Here is a 19,882-nt window from a genome sequence, read left to right as displayed (position 1 = left end):
GCTAGTATTCTTACACCCTCTGCTAGATATATAGTCCATTTGTTAAGCAAATAATTAATTTTACTTAAATTCAAATATAAAATAACATTTGTTCATTAATTCACACACGATCTACTGAATGCATTGCTTTTGTTTACGGACAATAGCAAATTCAAAATACCTTAGGTGCTAAAAAGTCACATCCCCTAATTTGACTGGATTTATCAGAAATCTTGTCAACTTTATTCTAAGCTTCCTTTAATAAACGCTTTTAAATTAATCTAGTAGAGGACCTTTGTGTGACCTATTTTAAGCTGTGAGTTCTTAATATAATATACTTCACAAAATATATGTAATTATTGATATTGTTCAGTAAATTATACATAATCAGTAACACTACCAAACTGAATGATAATATGACTTTCTAAGTATACCCTCTTACTGCAGTAGCAATAAAATACAATGGTTATCTTACCACTAAAACCACTAAATATTAATAAAACACAGTATTAAGTTAGAAAATATGTTAAGTATTATCAAACAGTATTAAGATGAGAATACTGAAAAATGTAGGATCATTATAAGTACATAACAAATACAAATTAACATTAATAAAATGAGGAAATTGATTTTAACTAGTTGCTAAGTCTGTAATTTAGTTAATCCATAAACAAATGAACATATTTAGTACAAGATTTCCTCAGTATGAATCTTTTTTCTTGAATGTGACCAATAACAAAGAAGCTCTCCAGTCGCAAACAAATGTCAATAGAGGGTACTGTCATGGATCCCATCTAGTTCCAGGAAACTTGACAAACTGTTGATATGAATTTTAGTACCGTCAACATGAAATTACCAGAAGAAACATAGCTGTACCAAGATTTGATCATCTAATTTAACTTGTAATTATTAGAGAAGACATCGTTTGAAACATTTTTCGGAATACAAATCTTTAAAAATATTAAATTAAGCACCTTTACTTGTTCATCAACATTCTTGTTTCGTTCTGCGAAACTGCACAAGTACAACTTTGAGTCAACCACTCATCAAGCGTTCCTTCATACGATAGCTTACTATGGCCCTTTAAGAATAATAGTAATATATTTGGATGTAAAGGTGACCAAAATGTATACCAGAAATATTATGTAGCTACCCAAATTACTAGTTTGAAATTCTTTTGCTGAGATGATGATGGTTGGAGTTCCAGAAGTTATTTCTGTTAGTGTGAGATTCTTTTGCAGCGATGACAATGGTTAGAAATCCAGACGTTATTTCTGTTTTTCCTCCCTTAATTCAGTTGGTGTGATTCCTTCTGCCCTTTGCCTCTCATTCTCCAAGACATTGTCTTCCGTTGCTGACGACTATTTTATGATAAAATGAATATCTATATTATGATAACCTTTCTATGATATATCATAATTTTAAGGATTTTTACATAATGTGAATTTTATGACCCATGTTAATAACAAACTGTAAACAGTTGATTTACCTGCCAGTACGTTCGGTTAGTCCAGAAGACTAATGATGCATCTTCCTTCTGGCATTAAGCTTACAGCCACCCCCATGTATAACTCACACTTGCCAAAACCTCTGTCCGACTTCCCCACCCCACCCATTACCAAACCACCCAACGTTGCAATTATTAACCAGTTAACTATGTCGCTAACACTGTACACGGTAATGTATTTTACAGCAACTGCATTATGAACTATAAACATATCCAGCCGGTTAACTGGAATGCAGAATTTTTCAAGATAAACAGCCAGTCAAATTACGTAAATTCATACCAAAGACCCTCTAACAGATACTTAATATTTTGTTATACGCAAGTGACATTTTGTTGTAGTATATAGCGGTGCAATCTGGAACTACACACCATCAACTAAGCGTTTCAAAAGAGAGTCATTTGCAACAGATGTTACACTGGTCTATGATTTCACACAAACTTTACAACCCAAAACGTCTGGAATAGAATGCATACAAGTTTCGTAGAAGGTAGGGGTTATTTAATGTTGAACACAACTGTATGGACTAACATTTTAACGTTTCAGCCAAATAGCTACATTGTTATGAGACCATGCCAATTTCTGTCGTCTCTGTTGATTCCCAAATATTGGTGTTGCTTCTTTTCTTTCTTTTTTCTTCTTTTTTTCACTTTAAGCAATTATTTTAATATGGAGGGCGATATCACCCACATAAGTTGCCAAATGTGTTAAAACTTTTCAAAATATCAAATGGTATTCAAAGTTAAAACCTGCGAGAATTCATATATCTATTAGTAAGTTAAACATGTACAATACGCACTCTGAAGCTTCTTATTCCACACCCGAAAAGGGTCACTTCCATTGGATATACTGTTCTCTTTTCGTGCAACTATAGTCACCCCTGAAATTACGGGGAAAGTTTGAACTATTGTATTATGGAACTTATCTTACAATTTCAGGTATATTATTTCATAAGTTTCACTGAATATGCTAAAACCTTAAAGTGCGATATTTTATTTCAACATTTCGACTTGTGTCACAAGCTCCATTACTTAACCCCAATGTATCCAAAAGAATCAACTGGTTTACATATATTTCTGATATAATACAAATAGTTATTTGAAATATTTCGTACTGACATGGAATGCATCCCTACAGTTAACAATTGTATCAATTTTATTTTGTTTATTTTATATGCATCTCTGCCATTGGCAATGCCAGTTTTGATAAATTAAGACTGTACTATTTCAGACGGTTCACATAATGTGCGTGAACTACTGCATAACATCTGTACAAGGTTGACTTAATGCTTGTACTGATATGAATTTGTATTGCAATTTGAAGTCTGTACGCTCTGTTACGAATCAATTCAAATTTTAGGTGGAAGGCCACAAAATTGTGCTGACGTCAGTACTAGGGAGGGTTCTTGGGAAAGGGGTGAGTCCTAAGGGAGGAGTATCCCCTCACCTTTTGAGTACATTGTGACTCGGCGAGAGTACTTAGAAGTAGAATGATGCCATCATTTACATCATATTAAGAGCAATTTACTTTTCGTTCTTTAGTTATAAAATGCAAACCTTTCGCAAGAAACGTTAGGGTGAAAGGTCCGTGTTCCCGCTGACCCTATGGTTACTAGTTTATGAGTGTAATTTTACGCATTTATCTCCTTTCTCAGTGATCAAAATGGAAATGTGTGCCGTACGACTTACGGAACTTTGACTAGAAGTGTCAATTACTGACTCAAAGTTAACTTGTCAAGAAAAACCTCTTTCCATGCTTAGTAGGCCTATAGCGTAGGAGAGAAGCCTTATGGGAAGCACTTCACGCCGTGCTGTAACATCATATATTTTAGCTATTTATTTTTCTTTGGCTAATTTTCTTTGCCGCCCGAGTTTTCATCCCTGGAAATGTTCTGGCTACGCTACTGCCAGCGAAATAAATATTGACGTAGGCTAGCTGGTATTCATTTAAATATTCCTGCAAAAACATCACTGGCAGTTGTCATCCGTTGGCTAAAACTGTTGGGAACCGTTCCCTCAGGACCCCCTTCCATAACCGGGGAGACGGTTAAATACCCCTCCCCCATAGCTACGCATATAAAGTAGTTATACGCCTCCAAATAAGCTACAGCTACGCCTTTACTAATGAACAAAAATTATTTTTAATAAAAGGGAGGTGTGTATCCCAAAAAATATGATATCAGTGTACCAAAATTACAAAGTCTTACAGTCAATAAAAATCCAGTCAAAGCCCAGTGGACAGCTGACATGTTAATGCAATCAGATGTGAGGATACTCGATCTGTACACAGGGTGTGACGTATCATAAAACAAGGAAGTATTGTTCATATGGCTTACCACTGCAAAATTTCGAATGTTCCAAACTGTGTTATAAGATATTTGTACATACATATTGATAGTGTAGAATAGATCATACAGTATATTTCACGGTATATAAGATGTATTGTACTAGTTCATGCATGTTATATAGTGCTGATTAATAGTATCACTTCATGTCCTTTCGATTTTTCTTTAATTTTATCTTCCAGCAAAAAGCGCAGTAACTTAGCTAATATAATAACTCATAAAAGGTTCTCAAACAGATCGATAATATCAGCTTAACCAGATCAGGCAACCCAGCATTCCTACTCTTTTCGTCGGCTTGGTAGCATAGACGTCGCTTGACAAACAACTATACCTTTAACATGAACCACACTAAACGTAATATAATTTAAAACTGAACATTGTAATCGGAACAGTGACAATTCAGCATGATGCAACTGAAGCTTAGTGTTCAATTGACTGAAATTTCAAGATATAAACAGCTGTAAATAATATTAAGTTGGACTGCGCATGTCGAATAGTCTTCTTTACATACAAGCTAATACTGCTTTAGATGTGCAGTACATCTGTATAAGCTGTTCACCAAATCACATTTCACATAAAACGATGGCACTAATGGACATCCATACTACTACGGTAATTTCATAGGGCGTTGGTCAACCCTAACTTGATGCTCTGTGTCATTTGTCATCTTGCATTTCATCGAATATATTTTCGAGTGTCATTTATACAAACTCGAAATCATGGAAGCGTTTTTCAAAGTTTGTTTGACTGTTTTGACGATTTGGAACTCGTTTGGAACAGAAATGGTAAGTCTTTCTATTATTTAATATATTTTTTATTTTACCATTGAATATCTTCTGACTCTTTCTAAAGTAACATAAGTTGCGTTAGTGTGTTGTTGAGCTAACTCTGTTAATATTAAATGATGTGACAAACTGAAGTGTTAGCATCTTCCAAGAAATAGGAAAATATTCAGTAAGAAGGCCTTAAATTTAAAATACTCATAACTTCGCGATAGGACAACAGTGTTTCAACATAAAATAGAACGTCTTTAACCACAAACATTGAAGAAAAAATCAATAAATTAGTTCTATTTGGTTCTCTTATGCCTAAATACAGTATTCTCTAAATTTGCTCACATGTAAAATACTTAGAAGGAAAGCAAATTCATACATCTCAACGGTTTTCTTAACACGTCAATTTTTTAAAAATCAATCACGTTTTGTGATATGGCTATGATTTTTTGATACCTTTTCAAACTTTTGAGTTTATAGCTCACCGCATATCCTTTACAGTAGATCAGCCTACAAAGTACCCCTCCTTAGTCACCACACCTTTCACAGATACAAACCAACACGTTATAAAACTCAATCAATGTCAATACATGTTATGAATTAGTGAGCTTAAATTCACATGTAGATCATTCTAGTTTATAAATGTATGCTCCATAATTTTGGTTACGAGTACGACAACTAAAAAAAAAACATTTATTTCAGCGATAACTAAAAACTAAACTATTAAATTCATGTTTTCTTAATTCAAAGTATCTTGTTGTTCACAATCCAAGCATGAGATTCCCCATCGAGACAGAGCGTTACTCGGTATTCTTTGTATGGTTAAACATTTTCAATTTCTTTGTGTTTTCATTATTTATAATGCCTTGCTTTGATTTTATTTTTCAACATAAATTGCATACGATAAGTTAGTTCTCATCTGTATGAAGGCAACTTTATCAGTTCTGTTATTTTGATATGATTTCCGAACAGACACTTTATTGTTTGTTTTTGTTCAAGTTACCCTTATGAATATATTAAAGCAACATCTGCACTGACTAATCTAAAAACAAACATTTCTATGCCATAATTCAATCACAAAGATGCCTAATTAACTTCCATTTAGAATAGTCAACAGTTGGTTTACTAATGTGAACAAAACTATAATGATCATGTACATCCTTTGAATTAGATTTATAACTTTAAAGGGTATTTTAGATCTAATCGAGTTTGAAGCAATACTCAGTTTTAAGTTTGATTATATTGCTGTAAAATATCATCCAAACGCGATATTTTCAGTATTTCTTAAGAGCACCTAAATATTTACTTTCTTCACATGCTCATAGAGATCTCTTTGACATATATCGTTTTTTTTGTTTGTAACAATGTCTGAAAACAGCCTGCGACAAAAATAAAGTAATTTTGATATGTATTTTAAAAATATACACATTATGATCACTAGTCTTGTATATGCACATAGTCAAAGAAATAAGGTTGAATAGCATTAAATCCAACTGGTATACACGTCAATCTAATTTAATAATTAGTGGGTAGCTTCCAAATGTTTACTCTTTCGGTGTTTCCTTTTTTCTTCAGTTAGAATATATTGTTAGAAATACCCAGGAAACATAATCCAAATACTCCGCTATTTTAATGGTGATAGATTGTAGAGCAGAAAAATGTATGTTCGTTTACTTGATTTGAAATGATAAAGTTTTTAAACAAAATTCTATCGCATGCCTTTCAAAATGACAGTTAAATAAGATGGATTTCAAATTAGAGATCACAGTTATTTTCTCAATGATTATGTCATGACGAGAAGTAGTATAACTTGAAGAAAGGTAACTCATAGGTTTCAGTTGTATTTCAATACCAATATAACGGGAAACTGAAAGGAAGAAAACAAGATTTGGATTGTGAATGGGAAACTTAATTGAGATATTTTGATATATCCTTACCTAAATCAAAAAGTAACAGAAAATGTGCACATCCAAAAATATGCTCATATTGCCTTCAATAAATTAATTTAAGAATACAAAAAAAACAAGAAAAACGTTCGTTTAACTTAATTTTAAGAACATCGCCCTTTTCTTAACTTCTGTTTAGATTCTACTGAGTTAAAATAAAAAACCTATTAAATATTTTTCGTCGAAAGTGTGCGACTTGTTGAACTGTGTATTTCTGATTTACGTATCACGCTATGATAATAAAATGTGCAACAACGTCCAGTTCTAGTAAGCAGTAGCGATTTGGTAATGATAAATTACAACTAATTATATTGTAAAAGCATTATTGTTTAAAAATATTACTGGTATTGCACGATCTTCAAAAAGTAGATGATTAAACAAATTGAAAGTCGATTTCCATGGAATAGACGTTACTTATACGTATAAGCTGTTTAAAAAGATCTTATATATTGCAAGTTTTGATTAATTTTAGTAAATCATTAGTTTTGTACTTAGTTTCGATTGTCTCATTGAATTTTTAAAACCAATCTTTAAACAGTGCAATTTGAAGTCTAAAGGTGGATAACAGTTATATGCATAAAATACTACTCAAAACAAAAGCGTAGTAAGATGTTTCTTAAGTTTTTGTGTCATAAATCCGGACAAAAAGTAAGACAAAGAAAACTGTTTAAAGGCTGTATAAATGACTTATTAAGTAAATAAATTTTACTGAAGAATTTTATTGTTTCTTCTATTAAATCAGTTTTGTTACATGATAGCTTCAAATATTAGCCATATTCTGGACGTAGTGCGACAAGCAGATTTTAAATCTCACCTAATCATGAAAGTATCTAAAGACCAAATTACTTGCGGAATAACTCAGTGCAGATGCAGAGAACATTTCTAACACTTTAAAAATAGCATGATTCTTATTCGGTTGCTTGTCTTTAAATAATTATAATTTTCAATATATAGCTTTGATTTTTGTTTTTTCTTGTTACTTAGGAATGACCTATAATAGTAACATTAAGTAGAACAAGTGAAACAACATAATTGGAATTGAACATTTTCACCAAAAATTAAATGACATTCATTTTGATTGAAAACAATTCCTTTTAACACAACCCAATTTACCAACATTCTAATGACAATCCAGAGAGATGTTTTGTAAACGTTTGGAATATTAAAGGCTAGTTTATCGTGTAAAAACTTACACATTTTATGCATATATTAACTACAACTGTGCGATATAATTATAATGTGTTAACATATAACCTGGAAATAAGCTGCTACGAGAAAGACAGGTTTTCATGATCATTTAAGTTATCTGTTAATTCTCTAATCACAAATATCGTAGTTTACTTTGATTTCCATACAAGATGCTCCATAAAGTCGTGGCAATCATGCAAGCTTACTTATGACATTTCGTAGTATCAATTTGAGTACAGGAATTAAATGTAAAACCAAAGCGAGAATATTCATGTATGTCATCTTTCATACTTAATGACCACACTACTTATATAGGACCACTGAAAATGTACTCCATCTGTAACATGTATGCGATGGGAGTAGTCACCGATGCCCACCCATACTCTCCCTCTTCGCTGCCCACAAACACTCTCTCCTACCCGACTCACACCTGCTATTCATTATATCATGTGGCTGGTCGTTGTAGTAAATAACTTAACGTTTCGTTTGTCGTTTACAGTAACATGCATAATAACTCAGTATAAGGAAGGAAACTACCATACTTAAAAAAACACAGATGATAGACTTTTACATATAAAACAAAATCAATCTGTTACACTTAATTTAAATGTCTCTTTTCTAACACGTTGCAAAAACTAGAAACTATTTTCATAACACTTATGACTACTCCTTGTTTGGTAATAATTCGCTTAAAAAACTTTCGTTTTACTGATATGTTGAAAGAAATGTAATTAAATTCCTCCATATGATATTTAGTAGCTATCGTTCGAACGAGCATTACATTCAAGGGAAAGAAACGGTACGTGGTAATCAGCATACGGTGACAATAGACAGAATGCTGTAAACAGATACAACGTCGCTCACAATCATTGCTTATAGTAACATTATTGACGACAAAATAAATTGACTATATCCCAAAGAAAATGGCACTGCCCGATTCAATCTCTTTGTGAAAATAGAATTATATTGTGTACTTTACTCTGTTGGCAACAGCAAAAGTGTAAAATGCACATTTTATTTTGATGACTTATGGTTTATGTGATACCATTTTCTGTACCTTTGGCCATATTCTTCTAGAAGGATACTAAATCGTGCCAAAAAGTAACTCTTGATGTGTTCGACATGTTAAAACTATTGATACGATGACCCATGTGCAAATATTGTTTTCAAGAATTTTCACAAATTTGATGGAGACGAAAAACATCAGAGAACTGATCAAATTTCAGGATTGATCTAAACCTTGATTTTCTTGTTTATTCAGAGCATTATCTTAATTTACTTCATCTTCTAGAAATTCTATACAATATGTGTTGGCCTTGACAGATAACATCGTCTTTTCTTAAGATTTGATCTGTCATATGCTCGGCTGTTCTAACATGTCTATGTCAGTGTTATTCGGAATTACCAAACAAGAAACAACTCTTATCCCCTATGGAAGAGCAATATCACACTAGGGAATTTTAGTCATGAGTTATTTGTTTTACAAACGTTTAGTATTTATGACCAGCATGCGTTTTGATGTTAGTAGCAAAATGTCTTCCATCTTAATTTCCCTTCATTTTGGGACACACTTCCACCCGTGGAAAACTTGACCAAGTCAAACATTTGCTTGTTATTCAGACTTCCAGTCTAGTTCGATGCCATTCTCTGTAAAAGGACTACAGATTTCCAATTTGACATTTTCCACAGTTTGTGTGTGTAATACGTGTAATAATAACCTATATTGTTGTAGCCGATTCCGATTTCCCCTCTTTAAAGTGTTTCTGTGGTACGTCGATAGTAAAGAAGTTGTAGGTCGTTCTATTATGGCATGTGTACAATTTCCGTAAGCAATTTTGGGTCAGCACAGTTCAAACGTGATATCCACAACATTTTAGCAGCTTTAGCAGAGGAATATATTTTTTTTTTACGGTTTCGTTCTATCATTGCATGAACATAAATTACGAAGTGCAATACTGTTGCCTTTGCCATGCATAATTTATCCCTAGCAATAAGTACAACGATCTAGTGCATATAGCAAGTTCGTGATAGTGTTTCCACTTTGATAAAATTCAACTTTCTAACATTGCAACAAACTATGTCCGCTAAGAAGAAAAATAAGGAAGAAAAAAAAGGAGATGAGAAAATTGCTCAGAAATAGTGTCAATCAAAACTAGTGTTGCGCCGATAATCGTTTGTGATATCGGTATCGGCCGACATTTGCAATATCGGCGGCATATCGGTATCGGTAAAAGTTGGCCTAATTGCCAATAACGGCAAACCGATAATGAACATTTGCTTCTTTTTTCCCCACAACAAAGTCACTTCTTGTTTCTTGCGATGATTAATTAATCTGTTCTAGCTGGTCAAACAAGCATGTCGCCAGTTCTGAAAAATATTTACCGATCTAATGATATAACGATCTGTAAGCAGACCAGCCAGGCCCCTCAACGTTACGTATATACATAGCAGTCTCTGTCGCGCTTTAAAGTAAATTTTACCAGTCTGGCTGGTGTATTATACAATTGAACAAGATGAGGCATTTACTATTTTGGCTAGGCTTAGTTGTCAGTATAGCAGGCTAATGGTACGATATACTTTATAAGGAAGTTAAAACAAAGTAGAGAAAATGTTGTGGTTTTGGTTAACAAAGATTAGTGAAAGTACTTAGCCAGGATACGCTAATATCTTTTCTACATGAGGTCAGTTTTATTCATGGCACGATTCATCTTTTAAAATTTTTTACTAAGAAAATCGTTCAAAAGAAGTAACAGGAAGAATGAGCTTGATTTCTCCAAGAAACAAATGCTAGCACAAAGTTTCTTGCATATCATCTTGGTGGGGAATATGATCGTTCTTTAAAAAAGAGGTTAGGGCTCGTGTTATAGGATAGGCACAAGGTAGTTATCAAGTGGTTACTGTTTGTGAGTTGTGCAAACGATAATAACTTACGATAGCCGATTATAATGTTGATACTTTATGTATAAAAGCATGAATTAAAATGCAATTTGACCTACATTCTGGTTGTTTAAAAATATCGGTATTGGTATGGGGTCAATATTAGGGTTGAAATATCGGATATCGGCCAAATCCGATATTGGTGTTATCGGCAACACTAGAAAACAAACTTTTCAAATAGAATCTTAGCTGAGTTTCTGCATCGATGCTACAATTGTCTAATTAGTAAGATATAAAACTCTACTTACCTTACAAGTAAAATGACACCTTCAAATCTCAGAATTTCATTGCGCACAGTAAGTATCAAGACACGGTAATCTTAGTCCAAAAAGAATAGCTATAGGACGATGTAAATGATCCCATATATTACTAAGGACTGTTCAACACAAATGTGTAATACATCATGTCTGAAATGTTCTAATGTCAAAATATAACTTGAACAAAGAACATCTGTCTACATTAAAGAACAAAGCTGTTTAATGAAGCAGCCAGCTATTGCCTTTGTTCTTTACGTGAACTTACGTATCATGTGCCAGAGTAGCTGTAAAACCGGGAAATGCCAATAATCTAATGTTTCCTGGAAGAAAGTTGTACTCTGTAAGTGATTATTGACCTGTAAATCAGATATGGAATATAGACAAAAGGTAAACATCATTAAAAGTGGTGATCCAGTTAATTTACCAAAGTTTATATCGATTATGCTTGTATTAAACTAATATATTTTGGACTACTTTGCGAAATGCTCTTTCTTTCTTTCGAACTGATTTTATCTGATCCTGCTTAGTGTTGACTGCAATACTCTGTATGTCTTGTAATGTATTCAGTAAATGTCTTTTATTACACAGGTAATCGTTCGTGCCGAGGGAAGATCTTCAGGTAAGTGTATTATTTATATTGTATGATTTATCTTACAATAAGAAGTAACCTCTGTAAGCTATATCACTCATGTGTTATAAACGTTAACACCTCATTTGGCCAACTTGAATGGCTGGTAATGTTGGTTCTATTTAGTGGTCGATCTAGATGTTTTTTTGTTTTTTTTTTCAATCGTGTCACTATTTCCGAATATCTATTACGAGGTTGATTTACTCTGAGACGTATATTTTCGATCTCTTCACATACTTAGTGATTCATAGATATTTTCTCAGGTACGTTAAACAATTGGGATTTACCTGTTTTCTTCGAGACATTTACTTCATCTTTGTATTTCCATTACAGGCTGAAAACTAATCAAAATTAATGCTTCAAAATATTCACATCTGACAATTCAATACTGATTACCTCATTTAATTTTAGTCGCGATATCTTCCAATATATGGTTGTTGAGTAATAGTTGGCATTTAAACTGATTACCTTAACTCTCATAGTAACAAATCCCCTTCTCTTAGAATTGGCTCAGAATATTATGATAATAATAATATGATAATAATCGATTCATGTAGCGCTTTATAACAGCGATGGGTTTCAAAGCGCTTTACATACGTTATATAATACTAATAATAATAAAATAATAATATTAATAATAATAAGTCTTATATAGCGCAGACTCTATCAAAAGCTGTTCAGTGCGCTTTACGGGTGCGTGCTTAATGTACAACTGATAGAGTTAAGAGAAAGTTTTAAGACAGATATTACCCCTGATCAATGATTACCTGTCCCAGAGAAGCCCTCAAGACGGCTGCAATTATATACTGCGCCCAATGACAAGTTACCTCACAGGCATAGGCGTATAGGAGCCCAATTTGATTTAAGGGGGGGGGGGGGGGCTGTAACGTCTTGCCCGAAAAATATAACCAACAGATTTCGCGCTCGGCGCGCGTTCAGCATGTTAATGTGCATACCATATAGGTATGCGTCGGTTATTACATCGCATTGCCGTGTTATTACCGTTCCATATTGTTTATATTGGGGGAGGGGGAGTCGTTACAATAATAATGATAATAATAATATAAGTTTAATCATTGAAAAACACATTGCAATTTATTTTTCTCCTAGTAGGTGCCCGAGAAATTCTCAGCATATTGCCCGAATTTTAACAAAAAATATTTGTTTGGGGATGCAGCCCCTCCCGCCCTCCCCGCCTCCTACGCCTATGCATTCACATGTACCAATTTTACCCCCTGGGTGGAGTAAGGCATCGAGATGAAGAATCCTATGCAATATGTTTGTTAGCTGAAATTATTTTTCAGTCGCAATAAATTTAAACTTTGTTTACTTTCCATCCAGGTTCTACGTACTTCTTTTTTCAACAACCTGCGTATCCGAGAGATTGCAAAGAAGTATCGAATACCTGTTCCTCTACCCACAATTCATCTGGAGTGAACCTTATTAAACCAGATGGTTATCCGGAACCGTTTGAGGCTTACTGTGATAATGATCTTGATACTGGTGGATGGACGGTATGGCTGATTACTTGATGTCTCCTTTCAACTTTAAATAGTGTTGTACAAATTTACTTCCATTTTACATACAGTAATATAAAGCGATGTCATAAAAATCGTTATTTCAAATAGAATCCTGATATTGTTATCGAAACGAAAGTTTAAATCAATGGTTTTATATATTTTGACATTCTGGGCAGTGTAGCTCTTCTTCCAAGAAAACTAAAAACCCCTAGCCTACACGCTACAAACTGAAGTTAGAAAAATAATCAATCACATCCTAGTTAACGCTTAACTTCTTTGATATTCGTGGTAGATACTACAGCGACGAAGATTGGATTCTGTCAACTTTAATAGAAATTGGAAAGACTTCAGAAATGGCTTTGGCTTTCTAGGGAGTGAGTTTTGGATGGGAAATGAGAAAATTGCCTACTTAACAAATCAAAAGCGGTACCAACTGAGGATGGACTTTGAGAACATTGCTGGAGAAACTTACTATGTAACATACGACGATTTTCGTATCTCAGATGAATGGGGGCATTATTACATATCTAGTTTAGGTACATTCGCAATAACAGATGGTGAGTGTCTTCTACATTCTTCTTAAATTTAAAGCCAACAAAATTAACAAAATTTTTGATTAAATGTCAAAAGTAAACGTGCATAAACTGAAAGGTTTATTTTAAAAACGAATGGATCTTTTGGAAGTAAACTTGACACGTCAAATATGTTTTCTTAGTTTAGCGGAGTGTATAGCCTAGTGGTTAACGCCGGCGTCTCCCAGTCATGAGATCCCCGGTTCGATTCCCCGCCGACAGCAATGTGTGTCGTCTGGCAAGGGTGTTGTTCAATAACAACTTCCTGACATGGACGTTAAATGGATGTGTGCCGAGAGATTGGCTTCGGTCCGCTTGCGAGTCTACAAGCCTCCATGGCTTCTTTCGCGAGTTCCTGCTTGCGGGAAGATCACATATACATACATACATACATACATACATACATACATACATACATAGTTTGAAGAAACTGCTACAGTACATATAGAACGAGTGTACATATAGTATACCAGCGAGTATAACGGCGCTACCATACATATAGTGGCGGTTACAAGATGAAATGAACATAAGTGCGTGTACAAGCTCTAAGCGCGAGTTCAAATACATAATATCGCATAAGTATCTATACTAGATTTCCACAATGCCTCCTTAAGCTGAAGTGTGATTACGCACTCACTACAAGACTGCTTCGTACTCAACACTAACCTTGGCTCTGAAAAAGGAACCGTATCTAACATTTGTTCTACAGAGAGTATACACTGAAAGCAGGTACGTTCCTAGTTTCATCAGCGCAACCAACGCAACATAAATTTGATGTTGTGACTAATTATAATTGTTTTCAGAAAGCAGTACACTTACACCGAGGGAAATTCTCTGAAACAGAAGCTATGACTTATTGGTTTCAAACCAGTTGTACAATAAATGATGGGGTGTAATCTCGTAATGTTCAATAACTATTCACATTAATGTGGCTAAGGAACGACCATAACCTGATTTCAAATGTTCTGGATTCATTCGAACTGCTTCTGAATGTGTGCTGCTTTCCATTAACCTTCTGAGTTCTTCTATTGGAGTAATGACAAAAAACTATTCTTTGCCACATGTCATATTCGTCGTGACTATTTTCCTGTTTTCTAGAATCAAATATTGAATGGTGTCCAGATCATGAGATATTTAGCAATGAGACCTGTGAGAGGACTTGCGATGACCCCAACACTTGCATCTCGGCTACCTCTCGCAAAGAAACAGAGCAATGTGTTTGTGTCGGTGAATATCTGAGACAGCAAGAGCAATGCATCCCTCTGAATCAATGTAACTGCTTCGTTGATGAAAAAGGAAGTGTATTACCGGTCAGTACGGTTCATTTAGGACATTTGTAATGCTTTTCTCCTACTTCATTGTCCATATAATTAGAAGAAAAAAAACCTTTTACTATTTAAACTTGTTGATTATCACACCACATTTACAGATACACGAGTAGCGCTCACATCGCGGTTGGGCAAGGGCATGGACCGCACCTCCGTCGCCAGTCCAGGCAAAACTGTCAGTCGAGAGACGTATTACATTTAGTCGGGAATCATGAGACCTATTGGTGTGCATCCCCTTATAAACCTTACACAAAATTAATGGATACTTCATACCAGAGTCTTGCGGTTACAACTAATTGCAGGCCCAATGTAATGTCGTAATAAGCCGTTGAATGCAACATTTAACGGCTACTTTTGTTCTTGATAGCGGAACCCTAGGCCCCCTACACCAATGATGGCTTCAAATACTTCATAAAATTTTCATAAAGGTTCAAACCCATACCTAGATCATTCGATGGAATTTTTCATTGGCCACCTACCGTTTGAAATCCTGTATATTTTACTGTGACAACCGCAAATCATAATTTGTTTATTAGTTGTTGTTTTTCTTTCGCTGAATATCTTAAATCAGGTTGGCGATTTTTACGTCAATTCAAGATGTACACGAAAATCAACTTGCCGAAACAACCAAATTATAGAGGCGAGTTACCAGTGTAGTGTTCACGCAACCTGTGCTGTGAGGAGCGGTGTCCGTAATTGTTACTGCAATCCAAACTACCGAGGGGACGGAGAGACGTGCACCCACAACTGCTTTATTGCTGACATAGGAAGTGTATTAGGGGTCAGTACGGTTCATTCAAGTCATTTTATAATGTTTTTTCTTAATCATAGTTCATATAATTAGAAGGAAACCTTTACTATTTATAGTTGTCGATCATAGCATTACATTTACAGATAACCGAGTGGCGTGCGCATCGTTCATGGGCAGGGGACATTCACCCATTTTTTTTTTTGTCGCCAGTCCATTCAAAACTGTCATTCAATGTATGTAATACGTTTAGTCGGGAATCACGAGACGACTCCTACGGGTGTACATCCAATTATAAGCCTGACCAAAAATTCATGGATTCTATATTCAGTCTTGCGGTTAGAACTATTTCTATGTCTTATGTATAGTCGTGATAAGCCGTTGAATGTAATATTTGCAACTACTATTTCTTAGGCGGATCTCTCCACACACTACATCAGAGTTGGCTTCAAATACTTCATAAAACTTTCATAACGGTTCGTACCCATGTCATTAGATGGGAATTTCGCATTGGCCACCTACCGTTGAAACCTTGTACAAATTTTCACTGTGACAACCGAAATTTCATAATTTGTTTATCAGGTGTTGTTTTTTGGGCTGAATTTCTTAAATCAGGTTGGCGATTTTTACGTCAATTCAAGATGTACACGAAAATCAACTTGCCGAAACAACCAAATTATAGAGGCGAGTTACCAGTGTAGTGTTCACGCAACCTGTGCTGTGAGGAGCGGTGTCCGTAATTGTTACTGCAATCCAAACTACCAAGGAGACGGAGAGACGTGCACCCACAACTGCTTTATTGCTGACCTAGGAAGTGTATTAGGGGTCAGTACGGTTCTTTCAGGTCATTTTATAATGCTTTGATCTTAATAATTGTCAATATAATTAGAAGGAAACCTTTACTATTGATACTTGTCTATGATAACATTACATTTACAGATAACCGAGTGACGTGCGCATTGTGGTTGGGCAGGGGCCTTTGACCGATTTTTTTGTGGCCAGTCCAGTCAAAACCGTCGAGGGATGTATTACGTTTAGTCGGGAATCATGAGACCACTCCTACGGGTGTGCATACACTTATAAACCTGGCACAAAATGCATGGATCCTTTTTCACACTCTTGCGGTTATAACTATTTGTATGCCTAATATATGGTCGCGATTGGCCGCTGAATGCAATATTTGCTGCATAAAACTTTTCATAAAGGTTCGTACCAATACCTAAATCAGTTGAGGGGAATTTTTCGTTGGCCACGTACCGTTGAAATCCTGTACATTTCATTGTGACAACCGCAAATTCATATTTCATTTATTAATTGTTTTTCTTTTCACTGAATATCTTAAATTAGGAGGGCGACTTTTACATCAATTCAAGATGTACACGGAGATCAACGTGTAGGTCCAACCGGCTTGTAGATGACAGTTACCAGTGTAGTAGTCACGCATCCTGTGCTGAGAGGAACGGTGTCCGTAAATGTTACTGCAATCCAAACTACGAAGGGGACGGAGTGACGTGCACATTGATCCCAAAAGATTGCTACGATCTTTATGTTTCCGGTACAGGCAGTGATGGTGTTTACACCATTTACCCCGATGATTGGCCAAGCGGCATTCAGGTTTACTGTGAGATGGAAAGTAACGGAGGAGGATGGACGGTGAGTTTCGCAAACAGTTAAGAATTGGAATTCTTAACTTCCTGACATTATACTTTACTCTCTTCAAAAGGATGCACTGCAGGTCTCGTTGAGATGAACTTGACCATTTTGAGGGGAAAAAAATCAAGAAATATAATACTCTTGCGAATTATCTCACTTTCAAAATATCCATATATGTGTTAACTATTTTATGTCTCTTAGGCTTAATAGATTATGTAGTTGGATTACCCTTTTTTCTTCATTTCGTAGGTTTTCCAGCGACGCTCGAGTGCCTCCGTTGACTTTTATCGTAGTTGGTTGCACTACAAGAACGGTTTCGGTAATAAGAATCATGACCACTGGCTAGGTAACAAATATATCCACTCTCTTACCAACCAGAAAACGTACCAGCTTCGTATTGATCTAAGGGATTCCGCTTCTTCGTCGTACTACTCCGTCCATTCGGATTTTAGTATTAATAACGAGGCAGACAAGTATCGACTATCAATTGGATCATCCTATGGAAATACAGGTGAGTAGTTGATGTTCTAATCATCGACTCATACATAAATCTGGACCGATTACGTCAATTGGGAGGATCGTGAAGACCAAAAAAAAAACATGCCAACCATGAAGGATCAATTGACGTGCTCCCCTATAGCAATTATTATTGTAGTACTCCTTGAATGTGCATTCTACAACAACTAATGTCTTGATCTTATTGCTAATTGATATGTCAATGTTCACAGCAATTTTCAATTCGAAACATTGTTATTTTCTTTCAAACGTTTGAACTGCAGTTGGAACGTACATACGTTATGAACACTGTATACAACTTGAATAGACATAAGAAGCAGACGATAACATTCGTTGTTTCTTGGCAACATAAGTCTCCTCGCTGTGTTTTTTTTTTCTATTTTAGGATAATAATATTATATTAAGTCATTGAAGTTTTATCATTCATAGCAAATTGAAACAGAAATCAGATGTTATATTTTTAAGTGATTCGTCTATATAGCTTCGAAATTAAAAAAACAATAACCTATTCGAATAAGTTATACGTTCGCGACTAAATTACACATGTCGATACGAAATAAATAATGAATTGCCAATAAACAATATCACTGAATCCTTTCGTAAAAGTAGCATGTCAACTTTTAGTTACTTTGTCAAAACCCAAAATATTAGATACAACGTCCATAGTCAATTCACTTTTATGTCGGTTCTATTCTTCATTTAAACTTATTTATTTCATGATCTGTTATGTGTACAGTGAAATCTAAGTTTATACTCCAACATGTGAGTTCAGGATGAAAAATTAAAAGACGTGCTATAAAAATCGGGTAAAAAGTGAACAGCCCCCCCCCCCCCCTCCTGGCCCAGCTTCGAAGAAGGCCTAAGTTAACCTGTGTGGTACAAGCACAGGGTTGAATAAGAGGGGAAATGAAAATTTGGTGATGCAAACTAAATTAAACATCATTGTATTCAAGGAATTATACGACTTGATACCGACACACACACACAAGAAATCTATAACTCGATTTTTGATAAAGTAGGAGACTAATCAAATGAGTACTAAAAATAAGAATAAAAAATGAATGTATATTATTACCAATCAATGCCGATAAATAAATGTAAAATAAAGAGCGATTTTAGCTACTCTACAGTGAACAAACAATGGCAATTGCTTTAAATAGTTTCCCCATCTGTATGTGGCTCATGTTGTGGTTTTGTCAAACGGAACAAAAACTAAATTGTATAATACGTATTTACAAGAAAAAATACCTACTTATGTATCCTAAATATTCAATACACGCAAAAAAAAATACGCGGAACTGACGTGTTTATCTTGGTATGACAAAAAAAATCACTGTCCTCTAACTTGTACCCGATGTAGGATTTTCTCAAATTTGTTTGATTCGTTCAAAGTTCATAAATTGATCGGTTTATTTTAGTCTTTCTCGTTTGTTGCAGGTTATGATGATATGGTTTATAGCAACAATAGTCCATTCAGTACAAAAGACCAGGATAACGATGGATGGAGCAGCTACGACTGTGCGGAGAGACATCGAGGAGCCTGGTGGTTCTTCAATGACTGGGACTGCAGACGTGAATATTCTGCTTCTCAATGTCGGCCTTATTGTCCCAGTTATAAATATTGTAGATTGTTTACCGATGGCAGTGACAACTGCGCTCAATGCGGTAATTCTAACCTCAACGGGGACTACGACGGCTCTACTCGAGGAACGAACATCTACTGGTATAGTGATAAAATGAACAGTTACGGATGTAGCCTGCAATACACAGATATGAAAATACGACCGGTGTAGACAAAACACCGTATAACACAGTGCCCAACAGTGCAGTCTTAACTTAGGAAGTAGGGAAAGATCCATGCAGATCTTGGAGTGTCGGAAAGCAGGACGGGCTGAAGACAAGAAAGAAGCAGAAAATGCAACAAAACTTCCAACCAGAGCAATTTGAAAAATAAAACATTTTTATGGGAATGAGAAGATTTATAGCAA

At 35.1% G+C, this 19,882-nt stretch overlaps 1 protein-coding gene across 1 annotated transcript; it reads left to right on the top strand.

Moving 5' to 3' along the window:
* The first annotated feature begins 4,564 nt into the window (after positions 1 to 4,564).
* LOC139974295 (uncharacterized) lies at positions 4,565 to 19,853 on the top strand. The gene is made up of 10 exons (XM_071981323.1): positions 4,565 to 4,613; positions 11,518 to 11,548; positions 12,899 to 13,071; positions 13,370 to 13,634; positions 14,748 to 14,959; positions 15,549 to 15,758; positions 16,341 to 16,550; positions 17,073 to 17,378; positions 17,628 to 17,889; positions 19,332 to 19,853. Exons 1-10 carry the CDS (start codon positions 4,611 to 4,613, stop codon positions 19,685 to 19,687), a joined length of 2,028 nt encoding a protein of 675 aa, XP_071837424.1. The 5' UTR covers positions 4,565 to 4,610; the 3' UTR covers positions 19,688 to 19,853.
* Positions 19,854 to 19,882: the final 29 nt, after the last annotated feature.

The sequence above is a fragment of the Apostichopus japonicus genome, chromosome 9 (assembly GCF_037975245.1).
Source record: "Apostichopus japonicus isolate 1M-3 chromosome 9, ASM3797524v1, whole genome shotgun sequence".
In the NCBI taxonomy this organism is placed as follows: Eukaryota; Metazoa; Echinodermata; class Holothuroidea; order Aspidochirotida; family Stichopodidae; genus Apostichopus; species Apostichopus japonicus.
Note: the sequence above shows the minus strand (reverse complement) of the source record. Positions and strands in the feature narration are given on the sequence as shown.

Excerpts from the sequence above, each read along its gene's own strand:
- LOC139974295 (XM_071981323.1), top strand. Across the intron at positions 13,072-13,369 it reads TTGATACTGGTGGATGGACG|ATACTACAGCGACGAAGATT; the intron begins GTATGGCTGATT and ends TATTCGTGGTAG. Across the intron at positions 16,551-17,072 it reads ACCTAGGAAGTGTATTAGGG|GAGGGCGACTTTTACATCAA; the intron begins GTCAGTACGGTT and ends ATCTTAAATTAG.